Consider the following 17,070-nt stretch of genomic DNA (forward strand, 5'->3'; position numbering starts at 1 on the left):
ACTAGATTCCAACTACAAAGTCAACATTTGAGTTAAGAAATTTCACACGAATCTTCTTGTTCATGTTTTAATTTAAATCAATTTCAACAAAAAGCTACAAAATACTCCATCTTTCACATCTCACACATCTCAAACAGTAATTTAGTCAGTCATGAACCATGATAGGATCCTCCGAATAAGAAATCCAGTGGTGCTTCCAATTTTTCATACAGGCTCTACCATCACATCGCTGAAAATTCCATTTCATTCTGTGAATGCCATTGCAATTTAGTTCCAACGTACCTTAAGTCCAAACTATGTATATACAGTGCAAACCTCTTAACCAAACAATAATTACTAGCTAATGGCAAATAAGTATCAGAAAGATCAGATTGTTCATACATATGTCCACTTAAACAGATTTCGACAAAGATCTAAACAATATTCCACCCTTTCTAATCAATCACAAGCAATGATATTAAACAGTCACAATAGCAGGTTCAAATAGGTGCTATCCTGATAAAGATGCAAGAACACCAGATGACATCAATATTTCACGCACAATCTTAAATAGAATTTTCATTATCCGGTGTTTTTTAAGCAGTTTTTAAGCTTTTATAATGTTTACTCACTTTACATCTAAGTTGAGAAATTTTCACTCCTTATCAAGCATTACATGATTTGTTGATAATGTCTTAGAATCGGCACATAATAGAATCTCTTTATTGTGCTAGAAGAGCTGTCAATCCAGTACTCAATCCTAAATCGCTATACTTAACCTCCACCACAGCAGGAGCCACATGCAGGAACAGAATCTGTTGAAAACATAAGTTACAGTATTAGATACCAAAACAACATAAAATAACAGAATAAAGCATTAACATGTTTAAATCTTCGGTAGATGAAAATCAGAAAATAAAAAATATTCACTATAGACATATATGGTATATACTATTTTCATTTGGAGAAAAGCATTCTTTTGCACAGAATCCAAAAAGAGGGCTCACAGAATGCACTCATTCAAAAAACTTACTGTGATCGATTCCTCGCACATTATCCAAGCCACGAGGTGGTCTGCGAGGACCATTTCCATAGGGACCACCACCAGAACCACCTCCACCAGGACCACCATCCCAGCCACCTCCACGTGATCCAGATTTTTTCTTATATTGCTGTGTTGCATCCATCTAGACAAGAAATAGATGAATATAATGTTAAACTGACAAAAGTTGGAAAATCCATTGATAAGTACTATTTTAAGATACGATATGAGGTCTATTATGATATAAATCTACATACACTAGTTAAATTGAATATTCATGCATAAAGCGATCAGGACCATATTCACCTATTGGAATGGTGGAATGTGACTTTATTTCAGCCCTATTTATTCCCACAGATAAGTAAAATAGGAATTTCTATACTTAAAAAGGAACAATAGTTTTCTCTAGAAATGAATATCTTTGGAATGGAAGTATATCCGTGCATTGCATTTATCATCCAGGATGTGAAGTTACAGGGGCCAAGTGAGGAAGAAGAGGAGTAACCAATATTAGAAGGTGATAATGAATTGGACGAGGAATCGGGCGATACGCAACCTACAATTTCTTATCATGCACTTGTTGGAGTTAGTGCCGCTCAGACTCTTGATGTGGTGGGCTTCTTGAAGAAAGAGAGTAAGAATATTGATAGATTCAAAAAGCACTCACAACTTCAGTAACAAGAAGCTGCCCACTTGTCTAAATTGTTTTATATTTCTTGCTCCATATTTTCAAATCCAAATTGTAAACGGGGGTATTATCAGACATTCAAGAAAAGTTTGAAGCATTAAATTGACCATGGGAGAGTATCACCTTGATTGCCCAATGTTTGCTATTCCTGCAGGCGAAACAAATAATGTTAGAAGTAGAGTGGCTCAGTGTATTAGGAACGGTTGAGATGGACTTCCAACAATTGCTCATGAGATTTCATTCAAAAGGCAGGATGGTCTAACTAAGAGACTTGTGTGCAAAGTCCCCGCATAAGGTAAGTTCTCAAAATACAAAAAAGCTTAACAAATGGGCTCATGGATTTGTGGCCCAATCGTTTTCATTATCAACCTATCAGTCAAAAGCTCCTACCTAGCTAGATCTGCAAGCAATTATCAATCATCACTCAATGATTTTTGAACATATGCCTAAAGGAATGCCTCTTAAAAGGGATCAAGATCATGCCATTCAGCTAGTATAAGGGAACCAACCACCCAACATCATGTACAAAAAACTGAGTTTGAAAAACTGGTTCAAGAGATGCTAGGGGCAAGTATCATCAGGCATAGCGAAAGTGTTTAGTCCTCTCCACAAGAAGGATGACACTTGGCACAAGTCCAAACTATAGAGAGCTCAACAAATACACCATCAAAGATAATTTTTCAAATCCAATCACTAATGAATTACTAAATGAATTGAATGAAGGTATATATTTTTACAAAACTTGATCTCAGATTAGGTTATAACCAAATTACAATCAATGAAGAATCATCATGGATCCAAAGTTAATTCTCCAAACAGGAACAAGGAAGTTGAGGACAAGGACAAGGACAATGACCAAGTACCTCATTCAATGGAGGAATTTGCAGGTTGAAGATGCCGCATATGAAGAAAAAGCAACAACAGGAGACGAAGTAGAAACAGAAGGACAAGAACAAGAGGATCAAAAGAATCCATAGTTAATCAACATTAAGGATAAAGCCTTTTTAAGAGAGGAGCATGCTATGCCCTTAATCCTAGTGTATATAAAATTATGAGTAGTCATCTTGTGACTACCTTTAACTCTTAATTAAGTTATATGATCATTATTATATTCCTATTAAAGTAATTAGGTCATCCTAGATGTTATATTTAGGTATCTAATTTGGCCTTGGTGACATCAAAGGCATAATAAGTAAGGTATATATAGGAGGCAGAGGTTAGTTATTATCGTCTATTGAGTATTATGTTCTTATAGTTATCCCCATTGAAGTGGCATATTATTATTAAAAACTTTTAGCATATTTCCTATTATATTCTTCTATCATGCAAGTTGTTTCATTACAAAAAGGCTGGACCATCCAAAACTAGACTTACCTTCATAGATGCACATATACCAATCAAATTATCTGCATGCAAACACCATCCCGCCAACTGAGTTTTTCCATTGGGTAATGGATTTCAATGAGAAATAGGATTATCTGCAGGAAACTCCAAATTTCTCTACTCTCTTGTGGCTTACACTGTTAAATATGCAATGATGTGAATTTCATTTTGCATGCATTGTACACTTGAAATTTGCATCATAATAAACTTGAGATCAATTTAGTCGCATTATACCATCAAAACGCACACAAATGAACTAAACCAGGGCATGCATTTCACTAAAGTGCACACAATGCCTGTAGCAAAAATTACCCTTTACAGCTTTGCATGACAATGCAGTTCAGTTCAAGTAGGCAGTCACAAGGCAAACTTGGAACTGTAATCAACAGTAGTAAATTACTTTAGCTTTCATTTTTCTGGAACAAACTGTGCACTATCTTTTAGTTTTCGAAGCTTATTCCAGGGGAAAAAAAAGAAGCTAATTTGTTGACTGTCAAAATATATGAAAACTAAGTAAGAAAAAATAAAAGCATTTCATGAAGCCTCACATGGATTACATCAAAAATGTCTTCATATTTAATATCAGCACACCCTTGTAGTATAGTTGCTACCACTAATTTTCTATTAATTTCATGAGCAACTAATTTGTTCTTTTCACTATCCATGTTCTACCGCTCAAAAAGAAATGCAGAATGAGGTTAATATCTAGATTAAAAAAGTGATTCTAATTTCATTTCTGAAAAAATTAAGTGTTAGCTGGGGCCTTCATCACAAAGGATTCAATGCATCTCGTTTCTTCAAATGCGTAGTCTATTTCTTCCATTTGGACACCGATTGTCAGTTAAAGTAGCAACACCTAATAGAGTCATGTAAAGGTTTAGATTGCTATCTCCTACCCTCATTCCCTTTCATTGGCTACATTAATGAGGGTCTACAATAGTCACAGAAAAGCAAATAGGCAAGTAATATGAAGAAGATAGGAAAAAAGTTATTGACACATACTGAGAACATTGTTGTAATGAAATTCCCAATGAGATTAAGGAAGGACCAAAAGAGCTCAATTAAGTAGCTCAACCTCCATACAGGACGCTTCTGTTTCAAAATCCCTGAGAACAATCAAACATGCAACATTAGTTCAATGTACCGTAAAATATATTACAAGAAAGACTGCTGGAATTTGAATTGTATTGATCACTCATTACTCTGGAAGTTTGGGAAAAAAATAACAATAGAAAAGTAACAAAGAGAATACAAATCTGGATCATTTAGATCTCTAGCCTTTCCAAAGCTTCAATAGAAACTCATATGATTACAAAAAAACACTTCAACAAAGTATGAAATTTGAAACTTAAATGATACTTTCCAATGAATCAACCGAGTTGACTACAAACAGAAAACTTAAAGACTCATAACGAATGTTCACATTTTACCTCAAGTTTAGCAATAAATCAGCAAAGATTCTCCCAAGTCAAATGAGGGGTAGAGGGTATTCTACCACATATGAAGAGAATAATAGTATGGTAAACAAAGCCAATTAGTATCAATAAAGAAATTAGTAATCCTACAATTCTACCTCACCACAAATTTCAAAAGAAGAGACTAAGGATTCAAAGCTTAGAAGCAGGTAATCCCACCTGGAGACAAAATGGCCTGGTCTAAAACTTGGAAGGTATGCACAAGCAACCTTAATCAACATTCAAAAGGACAGTGCATTATTTTCCTCATGCTGATTGGGCTATGGTACCATGCAAGGAAAAGGCAACTTGCTATTGCTACCAGATGCAGCAGACGCCAAATAATGCTTCTGCAGGTTCCTCAAGATACCGAAAGATTAGTCAGTCAAAGGAATACAACCCAGTCACCATAAAAAAAATCAACAAAGTGAACTGTAGCACAATGTTAAGTGTCCAAAGGGTTGTGGTTCAATGATAATGACAAACTTTCAAAAGAATTTAGGAAAAGTTTCCCCCATCCAGATATTTCATAACTCTCACAGACACCTAAAGAGAGGTACTGGTTCAATAATAATAAGTAAAAGAAATCATCACCCATACTTACAAATCTTAAGAGTTTGGTCAAAGGGGTTGAACTCAAACAGTTATATCATTGGGTTCTCATTGTGGAGACCCATAATTGAATCCCATCCAAGTTGATAAACTTCAATCTAGTGATTAGGTTTCTTGGGTTAATTAATACATCCAAGTCTGGGTATGGCATACCCCACTGGACAAGGCCAGGTGCAGGTCACGAATGAATTTGCTTAAAGAGATAATACCCTTCAGTCATGGCATCTAAACCGTCAGTCTCCCAACATGGAGAATTTACCTATGATATACGGAGATGCGTCCCCTGCTTTTCTTGCAGGTGTAACCGTTTAAGGGAACTTGAGGATGCCTCAGAAATGTCCCCCCACTATCCCCTAAACTTCATATTTGCTCAAATACATCCTAGAAACACTAAAAAAATTGGGGGATGGCTGGGAAACATAAAGGGCATCCCCTAACAGCCCTGGGGATGGCCAGCCATCCCCACTTAAAAACAGTCAGAATTAAAAAAATAAAATAAAATAAAAAATAGAAGTAGTGCTCTTCAACAAATGTTGTTATGTTTAAACATCAAGAATGATTATTTTTCACATTGTTTTGTCAATAGTTCCATCATAATACAAACAGCTACCCTGATTATTAAGCAATTCGGCATACATGTGCACACAGAGATTGCACATTTAAAACATTAAAATTTAGCTAAAGTATAGACTACCTCATAGTAACTAAGGGGAACAAAAAATGGGTCAAATTAGAAGTGAATGACGTTGAGTATTTCAGATATCAGAACAGCAAACTACCTAGCAGTTGCTAGACATCCTGGTTAGGCAAGCAAAACCACTAGAATCAGGCTCCACTATATCTTTGTGTGGCCTATTTGAAAGTTGACATCCAATGATATCTTGAGTAGTACAAACAGTCAACGCATGTGGGATTCCTGGCAATCTAACAAGATAAAAATGACCTTGAAATATGATGTCATTAAGTACACTAAAGGACGCAATTCCTGTGCATGCTCAGTACCAAATCTCATTTACTGACCTAAACTTCCACATGGGTTATCCAGAAGAGCTTTGGCAATGATATAAAAAATGTCTAAATGAATGTTTAATATGTGTATGTCCATGCGTGTGTGTGTGTGAATGAATTACTTAACATTGATAGTACAGAAGAAATTTTGCATCCATAAATCCTCAAGACATAAGCTCAAAGAAGTTCCATATGTGTGAGAAAAGGCAATTGACTCCCCATTGTATTGGATAAAAGTGATTTTTTTACCTCTGTTTTTTCAATTGTTTTTCAGTAAGTTTGGGGAAGATAAATCAAACTCCTTAACAGTAATATCCAATGTCCTTGAATCTCATTAGATCAAACGATATGTTTTGAGATGCCTATGGGGTATATCAGGTGACATAGCCAATCTTTACTTTTCAGTTTTCATGCAATCACAGTTCAACACTTGTGGCATACAAGAGCATTAAACATTCAAGGTTATTTGATCGTTTCCAGAGGTATCTCATATGGCATTTGGACTCTGTTAGAAGTTTTTTAAATTTCAATGTTTGGATTTAACTGTGTATATTATTTGCAATTTAAATTTCTTATATTTTTAAAAAATTTCCTTTTTCTGTCCCCTGACATCCCCTAAAATGGCCTCCAAGGAATCCATAACAGAAACACGTCCCCCATTCCCTGCCGTCCCCGTTCCAGAAACTTGGTGTAAAATAGGAATTTACCGATTAAAAAATAAATAAAACTTTTAAAGAGTTTGATCCTCGGCAAACCAACCCCGTACCATATTAAAGGCGGTCCATAACCTCACCCACCACTCACGAAGTAAAAGAAAACCATGACGAACAACTGAAAAGCAATCAGAAAGAACCAAAAAAAAAACGATTCCTACCATAAAGATATGCAAAGACATAAATCATTGCGAGTATGAGACGAGGGTTTGTCTCAGTATCCAGAAAAGAAAGACAATTAACAATTATGATAGAGCCAAAGAAATACTTTAACTTCTCAAAAATCTCATTTACAAATAAATAAATAAAAATCAGAGATAAAAGTGTTAGATCTTATAGTCTCATCTATGACAGAATCGCCGCCTAAAGCGTATTAACATACCGGAAAATTCGCTACCGAATTATAATCTGTCTCAAAACCTAGAAATCTACAAAATGACTTTCAAAAACCCAAAAAAATCGCTTGAATTTTACAATTCTCCAGATCAATTTTACAATCCAATTTGTAAAAGATTAGGTATATAAAATTAAATTCAGAAATTATGAATACGGAATCTATTTTTAAGAAAATCGCAGAGAATTATGATGAGACATTCTACGTTACCATTTTCAACGAATGCCATGGTTCGCAGATTGTACTCGCGAGAATTGTCTCACAGACACGAAAATGTCTTATACAACGAAGAAAGCCTATTTATAGGAACGTTTGCGTTCGAAGGAAAGTTCCACAACATTTAGATTAAAATTTTGAGAAAATTAAGTCATTATGACTCGAAAATTACACGGTTAACTTTATCGACGACTTCTCTATATGATGCATTGGGTACTCAGATGGGGACTTGAAGACTATGTTAAATATATTTAATCTTGAATTATTTTATTTCTTAAAAAAATATTTGATTTTATTTTTTTATATGATTTAAAATAATTATTTTTTATTTATTTTAAATAATTTACTTATTAAAAATATTTTATTGTGTAGATTTATTTAAAAATTATTTTGAATGGCGTCAAGGAGGAGGCTTGGTTTGCAACCAAGGGAGTTCAAGGACTTTCGGTAGAAGGCTCAGCCTAGGTACTATGTTCCATCGGCCTCCCACTTGTGGTCTCAACCGAAATGGGTTTGGGAGGATCAAAACAAATTTTCCCATTCCGGTTTTCTAAGGAGAACTAACGATTGGAGAAACAAGGGTTTTGAGAGACGGGGAGGAACTGCCTTGAGCTTTCAGCAACCACAACAATTCTCAGTCAGGAGCAAAGATGGATTGGCAAAGAGTGAAGGAAAAGGAGTGGCGATCGAGGAAAATTCCAAGAGGTGAGGAACTGGACAAGGTAAAAACACAGCAGCAAGAACCCCAAAAGCTCTCTCTCTTTTTAGACAATAAAAGCTGGAATGATTCAGTATCTTTCTTGAGGGCTAGGGTATTCTATATGAAATGGTTGCGGGACTAGCCAGCGGTTGGCCGTGTCAAGAGATGGTGTGAGGAGAATCAACCCTTCAAAGTTGACCTAAAGACAATGCCTAACGGTTTCTTTTTAGCAATAATCGAAGACAGTAAGAACAAGAATTGGGTTCTAAATAATGGCCCTTTCTTCATGGGAGGCAGGGGTTTGTATGTCAGAGATTGGGAACCCAACTTTAACCCTCTGGATACCCTGTTAGATGAAGTGCCAATTTGGTTGTGCTTGTACAACCTGGCGCGAGAATGCTGGAATGAAGAAACTTTCATGACGATTGGCAACAAACTAGGGTTTTATATTAAGTCGGATGAGGCCATAAAAAAAAAGGACTTTAGCATGTACGCTAGAATTTGTATTGGCATGAAGCCGCACTTTCTCCTTCCATCCTACATTGAGATAAACACAAATGCAGGGTGTTGGGCTCAACAGATTGAGATAGAAGAACAAACAGATCACTGTAAATTGTGTAACAAGGATGGCCACTCGGAGGAGACTTGTCTAATCAGCCCCAAAGGCAAGATAGTGGAATCCACGATGGATGTTGTCGTGGCAAAATTTATGGAAGAGGAGACAAAGGCTCAATAGGTGAAGGATGGAAAGGTCAGGACTTCAAAATCAAGGGAGCATCTTCAAGATCAAAGTGTCCACGGAGAACATCATGATCAGGGGGCTATTAATTTCCAGATTTATCTTAGCGAAGTGACTCATATAGGTCCTAGTGTTATAAAACCTAGGCTCTGATACCAAAATGTAAAGATGTCAATCTAGGATCTAACCCTAAACTATGCTTTATTCATAAACAAACTTAAAATTTCAATCTCTAAGCATATTTTATACAAAATATAAGCAAACATCAAATATATCATAATAATGCACATGAATAATACAATATCCAATACAAAGAAGTTCTCATTCCCTACTTAGGCTTCCAAATTGCCTTAAGAATATACAAAAAGATGCATCTGTCGATCTTTAGTCTGAGTCGCTTCCTTCTGTCTTTCGAACGCAAACGAGAACAAGAATCAGGCACTTTTTCCGCCCAACCTTGAAGCTTACGCTTCCCCGGAATTCTTGGTCAATCAAGAATACCCGACCCTGCACGAATTGGTTTAACCAAAGAATTCGAAAGCAAGAGGGAATCTGGTGCATGCCTAGATAATATATGCATTTTCATTTTTCCTAGTTCATTCTAAGAAACAAGCATTCCCTATCATACTAGGATGTGGTAGAGAGTATAAATAAGGAATTTCCATCTTTTTCTACAGATAATTCAAACAATAACTCGGCCGAGTATATGCCATGCACAACAAAATAATAGTTGGAAAAAGCAACTATTCTCCCTAAAGCATCCACATTTGGCACCCGTCCCGAAAGGTAAATTTTTCCAACTCAAGCTTATCCCTAGCTTGATTCCCTCAAACACAAATTCTTTTAAGAATACAATCTTTCTTTTAAAACAAAAATAGAGATATCATTTTTGTTGCTTACTAATCATTACTTGTCTAATATATCTTTCAAAGACAATCTTTCATAAAAATGATAAACCTTTATAAGCAATAATCTTAAAATCAATCTTTCGTCTAAAATAAAGTACATACAAGAGAAGGTGTTAAACATGTATGAGATTAATCTCATATGTAAACAAAAGTACGTAAACACATTCTAAAAATAGAATTAAAACTAAATATTTTTGTGCAGAGTACGATATTAACAACCTCTTTCCTCTAAATTCTTTTCTTTTATTCCACAATGGTTTATAAAGCATTTCAAATACGATAATAATAATCGATACCCATTTGGACGTACATATCTATTATCTAAACTTCCTTTTTCTACACATTTTATACCAAATTTAACGAATAAAATAAAACATAAACAAAAGATTCTAACCTCTTGGAAACTTAGAGTGGATTGTGAACTTTTGACCTTGTCGTTCTTCGTCAAATGATTCGACTCCTTGATCGCAAGTCTCTCTTTCTCTCCAACTATTCTTATCTCTATCCAACTATCTCTCTATCGCTCAATCTCCACGATATTATTCGACTATTCTTCCTCTCTATCAACTATTCTTCTTCTATCTCAAACTATTCTTCTTCTCTATCAAAATATTCTAACTCTCTATCAATCTATTCTAACTCTCTATCGAACTATTCTTACTCTCCCTTCAAGAAATTTGCTCTTCTAATCTCATGTGAGAAGAATGACCAAATGAGTGTGTGCATACGTCTATTTATTCAAATCTGTGGCTATGTTTGCTGCTATCCTTTGGGTTTTATTTATTGTTCCACTTATGTGGTTGCGACTATATTCTCCACGCAGTAGTTGGTTTTTAACTGCAATCTCCATGCATGAAATCTGCGGACTTCTTATCCATTGCAGAGATGATGTTGCATGCCAGGTCATGAGAGAGAGTTTAAGTCTCCACCGTGCTGTGTATTGCTTTGACCACCGTGGATGGAGGAAGTGTTTTGCACATTGCTTTATGTTTGATAGTGGTAGTGGTGGTAGGTGGTGGTCTCTCCTTAAGCTATGCCCACCTAAACGACTTTGCCTCCACGTTTGATCTGCGTTTAAAGCTTGGATAGCAGCTATCGTGGGTGGAGCGAGTGGTTTACACATTTGTTTATGTTTTGATGGAGGTAGTGGTGGTAGGCTCTCCCTTAAGCTACGCCTATCTTAAACATCTTTGCCTCCCACCGTTCAACTTGCGTTTAAAGCTTTGCTAGCAATCACCGAGGGTGGAGGAAGACTATTAACTAACCTACCAAAGCAGCTATCATGGTGGAGGAGTCTATTTACACATCGACAAAGGCGGCTCTTCCATTTGCTTCAAATGGTTGACCACCCCGCCACCTTTTATTAATATGTTTAATATATATACAATACGGTATGTTTTATTAACATGTTTAATAAAGGGATATATATTATATTACATGTGTAATATGGTTTATTTTATAATTTATTTATAAATGACTCTTTTTTAATATTAAACTTTAAACTTTGTTTTTTTTTAATTAACCCTTTCTTTGATATATATATATATATATTGAATTTTCATTACTTAGTTTAATTTCATAAATACATATACAATATTTATAAAGACATTATTTCGAATGGTTATGATCATAAATCAAGAAGATAATCGCTTAAGCATATTTAAATATTCAATATATAAATGTATATTTATATTATGGATTTTTATAAAATAGATTATTCCTCAAACCTATTTACATATCTGAACAAGAAGGACATAAAAACCTAGGGTCGATATTCGTTTTCGAATTATCTACACATTTATCTCTTTTAACCATAAAAAATACTATTTCACAATTACTCAGACAACTTATATTTATTTCAAACACTACTCACATCATGCAATTAATGCACATATATAAACATTTAAATCAATCTACCTCTTATTCCAAATTCATCATTTCAATTTGAACAAACACTCCATAAGATCATTTAAATCATCCACATTTTCAAGATGCAAATTATAAATCCTAATGTGGTGTGTGAAAGATTCCCTTTTCTATTGAAGTCGTTCAGTTAAAAGCAATTCTACCTAATTCGTGTTCTCGCCTTCGACCTCCTTCACCTCATCCTGCATTACTTGCACTCAAAATTTTATCAGCATTGACAAACCCCAAAAGAATATTGAATTTCATATCATTTGCAGGAGTAAAAAGCATATTATATTTCCTCATACTAGATTATGAATGATCTAATCTATTTTGAATTTCAAAATCACATTACATCTTTAAATTGCATAATATTAAATAAAAAGATTCGTGACATCCTTCCCCTCTTGGAATAGACATCATCTTGATGTCTTGCCACTCATAAATATTCACAAAACCATAATATCTCACAAAATGTCAATCTTCACCTCAAATTCAAATAATAATACCAAGAGCACTCAGGCTATCCAAGTTTACATCATAAAATAATAACAATTGTTTCAAAATATCCAAAATTAAATAGCAGTTATTTCCTAAGAAAGCAAATGAGGAAAATGACGGTTAATAGTCTCAGCATCCTCCCATGTAGCACTATCCTCAAAATATTGGTCCCACTGAACCTTATACTGAATGAAATCTCTACTACGTAGCTTCACACTACGCTGATGAAGGATTCAGATGGGCTCCACTAGCACCACCCCTGGATCCTGAACCTGTAAGCATTGCCAATTAAGAATATGAGATGCATTAGCATTGTAAAGTTTCAATAAAGACACATGAAACACATTATGGATTCGAGCTAGAGCAGGGGGTAAAGATAATCTATAAGCAACTAGATTGATAACTTCCAGTACATCAAAGGGTCCCACATATCTTGGAGCCAATTTTGATGATTTTCCAAACGAGATAGAGCTCTTATGAGGTTTGACTCTCAAAAAGACTTTATCTCCTGCAGCGAATTGTCTAAAAGTTCTATTTCGGTCTGCATAACTCTTCTGTCGGTCAGCTGCTTCCTTCAATCTACTCTTAATCAACACCATCAGTTCATCCATTTCCTTAAGTAAATCTGGACCAATAATGATCCTATCCTCTAATCTATCCCAACTGATAGGTGTGTGACATTTTCGCCCATAGAGTGCTTCAAAAGGTGCCATACCTAATGATGCATGAAAGGAGTTGTTATAAGCAAATTCAACTAAGGGCAAGTACTCCTCCCATTTGTACTACTGATCCATGCAATACATTCTCAAAAGATCCTCCACTACCTAATTAACCCTTTCTATTTGGTCGTCAGTTTGAGGATGATATGCTGAGGTAAAATTTAGCCTTGTTCCCAATGCTGCACTCAATGTTGTCCAAATTTTGGAAGTCATCCTGGTATCCCTATCAGATATAATAGTTTCTGGAACTCCATGTAATCGAAAAATTTCTTGCACAAATTTATTGGCAAGAACAAATGATCCATCTTTTAGATTACCAGGTATGAAATGTGAAACTTTAGTCAACTTGTCCACCACTACTAAGATAGTGTCATGCTTATTCTTACTCATCGGTTTCCTTGGATGAAATCCATACTGATTACCTGCCACTTGTATTCTGGTATAACATGTTGAAATAGAAGTCCTGCTAGATGAACATGTTCAGCTTTTACTCTTTGACATTCCAGACATTGTGCTACATACTCAACCACTTCCTTCCGGAGTTTAGGCTAGAAATACAATGTTTTCAAATCAGCTACCATCTTTGTTATTCCAGGGTGTCCGGAATAAGGTGTATTGTGCATCTCATGTAAGATCAACTTCCTCAACTCTCCTCCTTCTGGTATATACATCCTTCCTTGATATCTCAAAATACCTTCTGGTTCTATCTCATATCCATCATAGTGATGGTCTGAAGAGTCTCTTTCCAAGGCTTGTTTAACTCTTATATAATGTTCATCTTCGGAAAGATTCTGCAACACTTGTTGCTTCAAATTCGTCCTTGTTGTAACCATTGCAAATAGGTGTCTTCTTCTACTGAGAGCATCAGCTACTCTATTTTCCTTCCCTTGGATATATTCAATACCAAAGTCATACTCACTTAGAAATTCAAGCCACCTTCTCTGTCTTGCATTTAGGTTAGGTTGTGTAAAAATATACTTTAATCCTAAATGATCCGTTTTAAGCTCAAAAGGCTTCCCTAAAAGGTAATGCCTCCACATTTTCAATGCATGCACAATAGCTAGTAGTTCTAAATCATGTGGAGCATAATTCATCTCATATTGCTTTAGTTTTCGTGATTCATATGCAACCACCTTTCCTCCTTGCATCAATACTGCTCCCACACCTTAACCTGAGGCATCTGTAATTACTACAAAATGTCGGTTGGGATCTGGTATTATTAATACTAGTACTATTGTCAATTTTTGCTTCAGGAGTTGAAATGATTCCTCGCATTTCTCAGTCCATTCAAACCTTTTCTCCTTTTTCTGAAGTGAGGTAATTGGTGCCACTATCCTGGAAAATCCTTCCACATATTTTCTATAATATCCTGCAAGTCCCATAAAACTTCAAACTTCTGAAACATTCTGGGGTGTTGGCCAATCTACTATTGCTTCAATCTTTGTAGGATCAACTGAAATTCCTTCGGCGGATATGACATGACCTAAGTATTGCACCTTTTCCTGAAAGAAGGCACACTTAGAGAATTTCCCATAAAGTTTACGATCTCTCAATCGTTGCAAAACTATCCTCAAGTGCTTCTTATGTTCTTCTTCATTCTTAGAATAGATCAATATGTCATCAATGAAGATTAAAACAAATTCATCCAAGTATTCTCTGAAAATACTATTCATGAGGTTCATGAATGCTACTGGGGCATTAGTTAAACCAAATGGTACAACTGTGAATTCATAGTGTCCATATCTTGTTCGGAATGCAGTTTTAGGAATATCTTCATCCTTAATCCTTAACTGATGATATCTGGATCGAAGATCGATCTTGGAGAATATAGATGCACCTTTCATTTGATCAAATAATTCATCTATCCCAGGTAGAGGATATCTGTTTTTGATGGTTACTTTATTCAACATTCTATAATCAATGCATAACCTCAAAGTACCATCTTTCTTCTTTACGAAGATCACTGGTGCACCCCACGGGGATACGCTTGGTCTAATAAAACCTTGCCTAAGCAATTCTTGCAATTGAGCCTTAAACTCATATAGTTCTGTCGTTGTCATTCTATATGGAGCCTTAGATTGCGGCTCCATTCCAGGTAAGAGTTCTATAGAAAAATCGAACTCTCTCTTAGGTGGTAACTTGGTAAGATCTTCTGGAAAGACATCTAGAAACTCTGCAAGGACAGGATAATCTGTAGGACTTTTCTCTACATTATTCAAATCATTAACCATGATGGCAATGATGGAACATCCTTTTCTTTTGGCCTTCTTGAGTTGTATTGCCAAAATGTATCTCAATTCAAGAGGACTTTGAGATCCGAAAATTTCAACGGAATTCCCAAAATCATCCATGCAACTAATGACCTTATCTTCACAGTTCACTATGGCTTTATGTTCAGTCAACCAATTAATACCTAAGATCACATCATATGATCCTAGTGGTGCAACATAAAGGTTAACTTGGGTTTGGAAACTAGGAAGTTCTAATTCACTGCAAAATAGACAAGTATCTACCCTCTTTTCTACTCGATTTCCATACTGAACCATCCATGAATTTGAAATATAACCAGGTTTAACAGATATTCTAGAAACTACTTGTGGATCAATAAAACATTCAGTAGCTCCCATATCTATTAAAATAGAAATTGTTTGTCCAAAGAGCTTACCCGTAATTTGGATAGGTGCGGCTTGGAAATCAGCTTGACGATTGTCGACAACAGCGTGAATCTGATGTTGAGGGGCTCCTTGCTGATATGATCCTCTCTATGCTGGGGTATGTTGTGGACAATTGGAGGCGTAATGACTTCCTCCACAATTATAACACCCATCCCTAGGACCAGGATGGCCACCCGACCTTCCTCTATCCATGTTTTGTTGAGCATTGGTGTTATAGTTTGCTTTCTTATTTCCATACTGATTTGCTTTTCCTTTTTCCTGGGTGTTGGGTCCCCTCTTAAGATTTCTTATCTACCGATTGTTGCTATTGTGATTCCTTTGGAAATTTCTATTCCCAAAATTCGGTCGGTTGTTCTCATTCTTTCGGAGGTTCCCCAACTGTTGTAACTTCTGCTCTTGCTTAGTCGCCTTTTCAAATACCTCCTCCATGGTTAATGGATTATGGATGTCCACCTCCGCTCCTATATGGGTTCTTAGTCCCAAAATGAACTTTCGAATGTGGAACCTTTCATCCATCTGGTATTGCGGAACATACTTAAGGAGATTTGTAAATTTCTCCCAGTAATGTGTTACCGACATACTACCTTAAGTAAGGTTTTTAAATTTTGTCATCTTTTTGTCAAAGAATAATTGTGGAAGCCATATTTTCCTGAAGGATTGTAAAAACAAATCCCAAGTGATATCTCTTGGTTGTAGTTTCCTTTCTGTCTTTTCATTGTCCCACCAAGTAGCAGCTTCACTAGACAACTGATAAGCAGCCCAAACTGCCTTGGTTTCATTTGACATGTTGTGGAGACCAAAATATTTCTCCATTTCAATGACCCATGCCTCTGCACCATCGCCAATTGTTTTTCCATCAAACTTTGGCGGGGCTATCCTTTTTAAATCCTTTGCCAGCTCTTCCTCTATTCTAGCTTGGTTGTCGGGTTGCTCCTCAACCCTAGCCGCTTCCTGTCGAACTTCTCCGACCCTTCAAACCTCTTGTTCAAGATCATTCATCCTTGCACTTTGCTGATTGAGTAGATCAAGAATTTGATCGAACCTTTCATTCTCATTACTTGACCCTGCCCTTGTGGTTCTTGAGGCCATTTCTAGATATTAATTCTGCAATAGGGAGATATTGATAATTCTTAGCGATAAGAGACATATTTGCTATGTTACGTCTTTCCTATTAGGATTTCTAAAAAAACAAAACTGCAATCACCCAAATTTCAAAAAAATAGAAGTGCAAATAATAGAGATTAAAAATTCTATCAAACTCTCCAAATCATCTAAAGATGCAACGAAATAGCACATTAGATGTTTAGGAAACCTAAAAGAAAATTGATTATCCCCATCCCTTGAATCTTTCCAATATGAAAACTAAAGATCTATCCTAGCACCAATCTTTCGTAACTTTTATAATATTCCTTAACTTATAGCTTTATAAAGCAA

At 35.7% G+C, this 17,070-nt stretch overlaps 1 protein-coding gene across 1 annotated transcript; it reads right to left on the bottom strand.

Moving 5' to 3' along the window:
• Positions 1-414: 414 nt before the first annotated feature.
• Positions 415-7,625, bottom strand: LOC131040906 (uncharacterized). The gene is made up of 4 exons (XM_057973864.2): positions 7,484-7,625; positions 4,095-4,198; positions 1,013-1,166; positions 415-794 (listed from the first exon to the last, which is right to left on the bottom strand). The coding sequence occupies exons 1-4, from the start codon at positions 7,500-7,502 to the stop codon at positions 754-756; spliced, it is 318 nt and encodes a 105-aa protein (XP_057829847.2). The 5' UTR covers positions 7,503-7,625; the 3' UTR covers positions 415-753.
• Between the last annotated feature and the right edge of the window lie 9,445 nt (positions 7,626-17,070).

The sequence above is a fragment of the Cryptomeria japonica genome, chromosome 10 (assembly GCF_030272615.1).
Source record: "Cryptomeria japonica chromosome 10, Sugi_1.0, whole genome shotgun sequence".
Classification (NCBI taxonomy): Eukaryota; Viridiplantae; Streptophyta; class Pinopsida; order Cupressales; family Cupressaceae; genus Cryptomeria; species Cryptomeria japonica.